This window comes from Boleophthalmus pectinirostris, unplaced genomic scaffold (genome assembly GCF_026225935.1).
Source record: "Boleophthalmus pectinirostris isolate CB_2022bp ecotype Guang Dong unplaced genomic scaffold, ASM2622593v1 HiC_scaffold_21, whole genome shotgun sequence".
Classification (NCBI taxonomy): Eukaryota; Metazoa; Chordata; class Actinopteri; order Gobiiformes; family Gobiidae; genus Boleophthalmus; species Boleophthalmus pectinirostris.
In genome coordinates this window covers 8,626,873-8,637,034 of record NW_026571175.1, presented here as the reverse complement: position 1 = coordinate 8,637,034, position 10,162 = coordinate 8,626,873, and the positions used below count along the sequence as shown (strand labels likewise).

The window sequence follows — 10,162 nt, the reverse complement described above, 5'->3', positions numbered from 1 at the left end:
AGTGCCCCACTGTGTTTTTAAACTCCATTCGCCTTTACTATAATCATTTGGATATAACTAGCAAGTAATTTTGCATAATATAAGAAGTGTAAATTAATTACAAATATGATGACAGGGGTAGAACGAGTATTAAAGAAACATAATCAGACCTTTACTCAAACGTGCATAGAGAAAGATAAGTTTAATGGCATACTGTGAAACACAAATAGGTACAATTCACCAATTCACAATATGATTCAACATCAGAAATGTGTGCAATTCACCTTTAACTTAAAGAGTTAGGGCATAAAACCTTAAACTTTGTGGCATAAAGCCTTTATATACAAGGGAAAAAGTAGTTTAAATTTACTGATAGTGATAACGCTGGGGGTGTTCTACATGTATTTCTTTGGTGAAATGTTCAACAGTCACCATGTTGACACAATACACACATTAGCAAACACTGCCAAAAAATAAAATAAAATAGACAACACATTAAGCGCACATTTTTAAGCACTCATGGTTCTGTTTATTTTCAAACAAAAAGGTGAGAGTGACTGGAAAAACTTTTTGCTTCTTACTAATTTTATGTGTGACAGACTCATTTTACCTGCTGTCTTTCCAACTAACTCTGCTCTTTCTGGACAGAGTGTGTTAAAACAAAGATTAGATTAAAGTCTTTCAGAGCTTTTGACTTAGTTAGACCTTTAGTTAGCATCACACCCCAAAGGAATATTGATTACATCAGCTGCAAAATAACAATATGTGAGAACAACTATTAGTCCTGGTGTTCCCATTCATTCACTTGTCCTTTTGTCCGGAACATTTCTGTTTTTGAAAGATACACATCCCGTTTCCATTGGCAACCCCCTCCACCTCCTCCTCCCTCTCTCTCTCTGTCTCTATCCTCCTCCTCTCCTTCTCTTTTCCCTCTTTTACAACGATCCCATGTGTTTGAGTGATAAAAATGCCTAAAGTGGTAAACAAGCTGAGGTCATCCAGGCATCTACACAATGCGCTGACGTCAACTAGAGCCCTCTTTCACTAAAAAAGCATTTGAAAGTAAAAAAGGAGGGGACGAGGAGCTGTTTAAAACCGAGAAATCGTCCCAACTAGCTCATAAGTTGTAGATCATTGGAGACAAGGCTGTAGCTTTCCACACGGCCGCCTTTTAACTTGACTAAACTAAATATTGATAATGATGGAAGTGGTACTAAACAGACTCAGGGATTTCTCCTCTAAGAGTTCACAGTTTGAGTGCAGATCTGGAGCCGTGGTGACAGGGGGGCTGAGGCTGGACGTGGCACCCAGGGCAGAGTGCTTCCGAGCGGGGTGCACAGCGGGGCGAGGAGAGGGCAGGCTGGATATCGAGAGCGCCCTGGCCTGGCTCAGAACAGAACTGGTGAGTCTCTAAAATGTTGATTTGTAGTCTAAAAGTTGTGTTTGCTTTTTTTTGTAAAGTTTGACTATGTAAATTTTCTGGTGGAGGGTCTGACACTTACTTGTCTCCAATTTATACAGTATTTCACTTGACTCATCTTATAGTTTACAGTTTATGGTAGTAGTTTATTCTGTCATTTTGCAGCGCTACAAAACAAAACAAACATCTTGCATTCATTAAAGATCCTATATTGCACAAAATTGACTTTCATGAGCTTTAAGCCGTGTTAGAATGTTATCTCATCAAAAACATACCTGGAGTTGTGTTTTATTTCTGTCACACATGTTTGAGTAGTCCTTTGTCATTTTTATATCTACATCTCCAAAGGTCAAAAAGCTGTAGTTTTAACAGCTTCCTTTTACCTTTAGTTCAGCAATGATTGGAAATTCCAGGGCTGAAATTATCCAAATGATTCTAATGAAGGTGTACGGAGTTCAAAAACAAAGTGGAGAACTTCTTGTATTACCACATGACATCACAAGGTGGAACAGAGTGTTTTTAGTTTGAGAAAAGAAGAGTGTGAAACATGTGTGAATAAAACAATACTCCAGTTTTTGTTTTGGAAAGACAGAAATTATGCTCTATACACACAGTTCACAAACAGTGTGAATCTAAAAGTTACTGGTTAAATTCTCATTCTAGAGTTTGTTTATGTCAAAATGTTTATGTTTATGTTTATGTTTCAGATGAGGGTATTGGGAATTGATCCACAAACCTGATCAGTGTTTGTTTGGGATTATCTCCACAAATTTACCATATAAAAATGATGGTTTATTGTTTTTTTAGCTGACAACAAGCTTTGGGTTTTGGGGTCTTCAAAGTTCCTCCCATTACACAATTATTTAGGACGTACATGTTGTTACAGATTTAATTGCTTTTTGTGTTGGTTGAGTTGTTACATAACCACTTGTCTGCGTTTGTCTCATTCTGTTCTTTATGTGAGGCCTATTGTCAGAGGGTCATGAGTTACTGGAGTTAGTGAACTGTTTGTCATGGCAACCAAGACGCAGGAAGATGCAGACAATGACTGTGCATTAGAACTATACGGGGACGGCAGTGATAGTTTCCATTCGATGTCATCAACATTCCCTGGAGGTTTTATGCTAACTGTAGGCATGCTCTGTCTGAGGGTTTGTTAGACTTTAATTTGAGATTTATATTAATACAATCTGGCCATAAAGAATCGACTTAGTTGGAATGACAGTAGGTGAGATGTTAAATAAGCTCCTCTCAAATAACATTACAGTCACATTCGTATTGATCACAGACTCCTGAAAATGCGTTGTTTGATTTTCAACAAGAACAAAAAAAGGTGAGAGTGACTTACTAAAAAAAGTTGGCTAGTGCTAGAGAACTTGAGAGGGACTTGTATGCAGTAAAAATCATCTCACATGTTGTAGTTTCAAAATTAGTTCTTTCAGGTCAGATTGTGGTAAACGTCTAACTTGAATAACAGAGCTTCAGACAGATCAGTGTCTACACTTAGCATCACACCCCCAGTGAAGGTTGATGACATCAGCTGCAAAGTATCGACTGCTATATCTAGAATGTGTCAAAGTATTCAAGCTCATCTGTGTTTTATTTATTCAGTTGAAGTAAACCTCTCCACAGATCTGACCTGTAGCTTGGCCTGGTGCCCTACCTTCTTGTCTCCTAAGAGATACATAAGATTAATGCCATACTGTGGAACTTTAAATAGATATAGACATAACATCCTCATGGAGATAGGTCGCGAATCCTCCAACAGAACAAGTTCCTGCACTAGCTCTTCCACAAAAAAGAAACAAAACAAAACAATGTGCACTTTATCATGGGAAATCAAACACTGTCTTAACCTAAAGAACACAACACACAAAGCACTGTAGTTTCTATAATTAAATATATTCTAATTCAGAGATACAATTAATTAAAGATCCTATATTATGCAAAATTGACTCTTGTGAGCTTTAAGCCATGTTAGAATGTTGTTACATCATCAAAAACATACCTGGAGTTGTGTTTTGTTTCATTCACACCTGTTTGTGTAATCCTGCATTATTAGGCTGTCCACATCTCCAAAGCTCAAAATTCTCTGTTCCACCCTGTGATGTCATGAGGTGTAATTTTCAAGTTAACAGCTACCTTTACCTAGCCTGATTCATCAGCCGTTTTCACTTCGTAGAAACCATCTGACTTCGCAGTGTTAGAATTTGTTCAATTGATGGTAGGCGGGTACTTTTTTTCATTTCATCAGTCTCTGCTATTTGGTCGTAACGGGGTCAGTGTTGGGGAGTAACAGATTCCATGTACCGCCGTTACGTAATCAGAGTACAAATTATGAATAACTGTATTCGGTTACAGTTACTGTTTCAGTGAGTGGTAATTGGATTACAGTTAATTTGCTGAAATAAGTGGATTACAAGGCGGTATTTTCCTGTTTTCACATTTTGTGCTACATCCCATTTATTTATTTTTTTATTTCGGTAATTCCACTCATTGCCGGAAACCCAAACAGAACGTGGCAATAAGAGCGATGTAAATGTCATGTTTTCTCGCGTACGCTGCGTAGACCGCGCTTCCTCCTGTTCGCCTCTAAAACAGGTCTAAAATCAGGACTAAACCAGGACTAAACCAGAACTAAACCAGAACTAAACCAGGTCTAAAATCAGGACTAAACCAGGACTAAACCAGAACTAAACCAGAACTAAACCAGGTCTAAAATCAGGACTAAACCAGGACTAAACCAGAACTAAACCAGAACTAAACCAGGTCTAAAATCAGGACTAAACCAGAACTAAACCAAGTCTAAAATCAGGACTAAAACCAGGACTAAACCAGAACTAAACCAGGCCTAAAATCAGGTCTAAAATCAGGACTAAAACCAGGACTAAACCAAAACTAAAGCAGGTCTAAAACCAGGACTAAAACCAGGACTCAACCAGGTCTAAAATCAGGACTAAACCAGGACTAAATCCAGGACTAAACCAGGTCTAAACAATATGACACTTAACAGTAGGTTGGACATAATTTAAGGTGATCTCATATAAAAATAATTTCTCTTTTAATAATATTTTTTAATATGGTTAAGGAAAGACTGAGCTTGTTATTGTCTTTTAGGAGATAAAACATTTTATGTTAACATCCTAGTCCTAATCCTAACAAATCCTGGTCTTTGCTTCTCTACAGTAAACAGTTGCTTATTCATGGAGACTTTGGGTCAACAGACAATTTGAAGAGAACAAACAGAAATTTTCAGGATGTGGTTGCTACATTCATGTCGTTTTAAAAAGCATGACAATATCAAGTAATCCAAAGTATTCAGATTACATTACTCACTTTAAGTAATTTAATGGATTACGTTACAAACTACACTTTGGGGTATGTAATCTGTAATCTGTAGGGGAATACATTTAAAAGTAACCTTCCCAACACTGAACGGGGCTAACTGGTATATAACGTTTTTCCCAAATCCCATCGGAAGAAGGGCAATAACGTCTTTCCCTTTTATAAAATTAACCAAACATTCTCTTTGTTCCGGCTTTAAGTCCTAGATCTCGGAAATCGTTGCCAACACAGAATGTATGACTCTTTGCTGATTCGCTAGTGCCCGAACTCGCACGTTTTTTGCGAACCGTCTAGTGTATTCCGATTTCTGACCTATTTGCTGGAGAGAAAAATGAAATTGAGCGGAGGCACTAGGTGGCGCCAGCCTGGCTAACCTTTACTTTGGTCAGTCCAGATTACAAATTTTAGGGCAGAAATTATCCCAGTGATCCTAGTGAAAATGTATGGAGTTTAAAAACACAGTGGAGCACATGACATCACAAGATAGAGCAAACTGTATTCTGTTTGAGAAAAGAACTAAACATGAAACAAAGCGTGAAACAAAACACAACTCTTGGTATGTTATAACACAGATCAGAAAACAGCATAGTATGGCCCTTGTAAAATTTTGAGGCTCCATGTGTGAAATTATTTTTGACACTTATTAAAAATAAAAAATCTAAATGAGTTTGACATACAAAAAACACTAAAGAACTCAATTTCTCCAGAAGAGCCGATCTCATTACTGTTCAGTTTCTTGTTGAGGGCGTTAAATCCAGTCACTCTCAGTCTGAGAACACAGTCGTAATTACAGAGAAAAGAAATGCAGATGAGTTCAGCGACGCCTTTGTGTGTGGGACATTCCTACGTCCTTAAACAAACTTGGACTTGGAGTTACGGGATTGTGAACTTCTGATTTTACAATGGCACCAATTAGACCAGTGCTCATAAAGAGAAAGGACATGAAGGCAGAAATGTATTAGCATGTGAAAAGTGGGACCATAGTGAAAGGAGCTGTGGCTTCATGCTGTGAGGGAACCTGCTCAAGTCTATCTGGGTAATTCCAGAGGTGGGTAGTATTCAGTTACATTTACTCAGTTACATTTAGTTGAAGAAATTTTACTTTTTTGTGTACTTTTCTATCAACATACTTTTACCCCTACTTGAGTAATGTTTTATTGAAGAAACTTTTTTGAGTAATTTCTTGGATCACTTTGTACTTACTTGAGTTGTATAGATTTGAAGCTGTAGCTATAAAGAAGTGGACTAAAGCAGTATGATGTCACTCATAGGTCTGGCTCCAGTCAAATGAAGCTCATAGAGGCTTGCAGTGACAGGAGCAAATTTGGAGCTGAGTACTGTATTTTCTGCACTATAGGGCGCGGTCTTGGTGAAAGTTCAGACTACAGTTGATACTGATCCTTAGCCCAGGCGTCCACGATCCATCGGCAGATCGTGGCGTAAGTCGCTCGGCACTGTCTCCCTGTCTTGGTGAATGTGTGTTCGCCTTCTCTCATCCACTGCTCCCACGCAGCTCGCAGTTTAACTTTATAATAGCCTTGAGTTTGCATTTTGATATTAAAAGGAATCACAGTATGTATTACTCCGCGATGCTCTTGACTACAGTAGCCGTAATGCTGCAAGTGGTGCAGCTTTGTAGTTTACTAAAGTCGTACTAAGACACCCAAATAAATTCATTGAAGGTAATGTCCTCAACAGCCTTGCCCCGTTTCCCCCTGCTAAACCAGCGGTGAGGGCATGGATGTAAGCAATCTCAGGTAAAAAATGCACATGATTTGTTCATCTTAATCTTGATTTACTGAAAAAAAATAGTGAAATAAAAATACCAGGATTGCATAGAGCGAGTTAGTACAAACATTTTAAGGCCAAAATGACAAGCCTGACAGCAGCGGTTACAGAGAGTGGGGTGACAGTTTTTCAGTTTCAATATAAAGTAAATTGGAGCCAGAGTTGATAAAGCCGGAAGCGCCCCCATGCTCACTTCCTATTTGGAACACAGCAGCTAGTGGGTTAGCTATGTCCAATTATATATACAATTTATGGTTTTAAGTAACGTTGATGTGTTACAGTATGTAATCTCTTTGCACCAAATAATTTTATGTGAATTGAAAGTATAAAAATGAATATAAAAGATACATAAAAGCATAACAAATATGTGTAAATATCAGGATTATGTTGAATCCAGTGTGCTCTGAGGAAACCCACCCAGACACAGAGAAACATGCACCACCACACAGAGGCCCCCTCCTGTGTGAACTGTGAGGCCTGAGCAATCTCATTATATAAGAGGCTTACATTTAAGTCTCACCATGTAACTTAAGCCCAAAAAATAAACAAAAGTAAAAGCATGTTTATTTATTTATGCATATATATTTATAGGATGTTTTTATTGCACTGAAACTTTAAGTATCTTGTTGACTATCGTGGTTAAATGGTACACAATATTACTTTAAATCAACATCATTTACTTAATGATTTGAACTACAGTTACCTCCTCAAAAACATGCCTCAGGTTGTGTTTTGTTTCATTCACACATGTTTCAGTAATCTTTTATTATTAGTATGTCTATATCACCAAATCTCAAAATGCTCTGTTCCACCTTGTGATGTCATGAAGCGACATAGTTTTCAAGTTAACAGGTCCTTTTACGTTTTGTTCGGGATTTCAATTCTGTTCTAGAAATGAAATCATCTTAATTATTCTAGTGAAGGTGCATGGAGTTTGAAAACACATTACCATGACATCACAAGGTGGATCAGAGTGTTTTCACTTTGGAAGGAAAAACTAATCCTAAATATGCAGCTTTTGTAGAGTAACATGGGCCAAACTCCATCAAAGTTACATTTTTGAACTGTTTCAGATGGAGATGCGTTCCCAGGACCAGGCCCTGATTCGTCAGCTGATGGAGCTCCACTCAGGCATACAGGAGCTGAAGCACGAGCTGGAGGAGGAGGAAGAGGAGGAGGAGGTGCCTGGGGAGAGGGAGAGCAGTGTGTGGGACAGTGACAGCGACCACAGCAGTAACAGCAGTCAGTACTCCAGCTCAGGGGAAGTGTCTTATCTGGCAACCCCTGTGAGACTCTGTACACGAGTACTGAACAAAAGAGGTGTGATCAGGAGGAGCTCTGTGCCCTGAACCAGTAACCAAGCTCACATTTTTGTTTACTTAAAGCTTCACTGCGTAACATTTCAGCAAGATTATATTTTATTATGTAAAATAGAAAACATTCATATTGAAATAAGAGAGCAGTGATCAAGAGGAGCTCTGAGCCCTGAATACATAACCGAGCTCATACTTTTGTTTCCTTAAGGCTTCACTACGTAACATTTCAGCAAAAAAGATTAAGGTTGCATGTTTTTCAGTGCACAATAGAAAACATTTATATTGAAAATAACAAGAGAGCAGTGATCAGGAGGAGCTCTGTGCCCTTTACTTAAAGCTTCAGTATGTAACATGAGAGTAAAGATGCATGTTTTTCAATGCATAATTAAATAAAAACTGCTAATAGAGGTGCATGATTTTTAATGCACTCATATTGGAATTGTTTATAAATTGTTATTGTTTACTGTTTATTTTATTTAAAAAGCTTCACGGTGTAACATTTCAACAAAAAACTGTAAGCGTGCATGTTCTTTGATATAGTTTTGAAATATAAAACAATCATATTAAAATAATCAAAAAGACATTGATCAGAAGGAGCTCTGTGACTGCACACTAACCTCAAATGTTGAAATGTATTTTGTACTTAAAGTTTCACTATGTAACATTTCAGCAGAAGAAAAGACTAGCAAAAGGGTGCATGTTTTAATACACCCATATTGAATAAAAAAGAAAGCAGTGACTAAGGAGCGCTCTGAGAACTTCTGTGTCGTAATTAGTTTTCTTTATTTAAAGGTCCACTGTGTAACTTTTCAGACATAGATACATACTGTACGTACATTCTGGCAATAAAAAAGCCCATTTTATATTCTAGTCATAAGATGAATGTTATGCAGTGGAGCTTTAAGATTCTAAACATAAGATATACAAGTTGAGTGTAATGAAGTTTTATGACAAAGGATTGAAATGTCCTGTTTACTACTGGTTACTATTGTGTACTATTGACTCCCATACATTTTATGGTAGGGTATTGGAAATGTGATTGACAGTTCTTGTGTTTGGCAAGATGAAATTTTATAGAAAACCTGAATTTTGATGCCAAATATTAACTATGTGCACATGTCTTGACTTTTTAGTGTCAAATTTTTATAGTTTGGGGCGAGTAGTCATGCAACCTTGACACAACCTAAAATGTTTTGTGTAAAATGTTTAGTGCTAGAAAAATATATGTCCTAACTAATCATTTTCATGAGTCAGTTGTTGTCATGTAATTAAAGTGCACATATTATGCCATTTCTTGAGTTCTTTCCTCATCAAAAACATACCTGGAGCTGTGTTTTGTGTAATTTGTTTCACACATGTTTAAAACAAATCTTACATATACACTGAGTTCTTCTCTCAAACGGAAAACACTTGTGATATTACGCGGTACAGGAAGTGCTCCATACACCTTCACTAGAATCTTTTGGGTGTTTTCAGTCCTGGAATTGCCAATCTATACTGAATAAAAGGTAAACTGTAACTCGAAAAGTACCACTTCAGGACATCATAACACGGAACAGAGCATTTTGAGTGAATGAAACAAAACACTACTGTGGGTATGTTTTTGAGGAGGTAACATTATAACACTTAAAGCTCGCAGGAGTAGATTTTGCATAATATAGGACCTTTAAATGTAGTGTGAGTTACTGTAGTGCATGAGATGCTTGATGACCACAAATGTATGTGCAGCACTGAAGCTTACTGACCTTTAGGGGCTGTGGAATGTGCTCATAAAATCAGACTCTGGTTTATTGTGTCCATATAATGTATGCACTGACTGTTGTAGCATGAACATGATTTAGCTGTTTCACTGTTAACTCCATCAAGATGAATGTAGACTGGTCAAATATGAATGTATGTAACATGTTGATTTATGTGTTAAACAGGTACTGTGGGGTAATGCAGTATGCCAGTAAAATAAAGACATGAAAAACAAATTTGTGCTTGCTTTTATTTTGTTTTTTATTTAAACACAAAAATTATATAAAAACAAAGCAAAAACAATTGCAAAACATCAACTATGACTTCTTTTCTTCGCATAAGTGCATTGGCAAAAATCATATGATTTCATTGATACTTTACAGCCGATGTCATCAACATTCCCAAGAAGTGTGAAGCTAACTGAGTTTTATTTTAACACAATCTCACCAGAAAGAACTGACTTGGTTAGAATTACAACATTTGAGATGATTTGTGCTGCTAAAGAAGTTCACTCTCTTCCTTTTTGTTGAAAATCACCTAAACAGGACCACGCACACTCGTATTGATCACAGAC

At 37.3% G+C, this 10,162-nt stretch overlaps 1 protein-coding gene across 1 annotated transcript; it reads left to right on the top strand.

Annotated features, from left to right (window-relative positions):
- The first annotated feature begins 1,144 nt into the window (after nucleotides 1-1,144).
- si:ch211-153f2.3 (uncharacterized) lies at nucleotides 1,145-9,808 on the top strand. The gene is made up of 2 exons (XM_055157193.1): nucleotides 1,145-1,381; nucleotides 7,606-9,808. The coding sequence occupies exons 1-2, from the start codon at nucleotides 1,178-1,180 to the stop codon at nucleotides 7,879-7,881; spliced, it is 480 nt and encodes a 159-aa protein (XP_055013168.1). The 5' UTR covers nucleotides 1,145-1,177; the 3' UTR covers nucleotides 7,882-9,808.
- The last annotated feature ends 354 nt before the right edge of the window (nucleotides 9,809-10,162 follow it).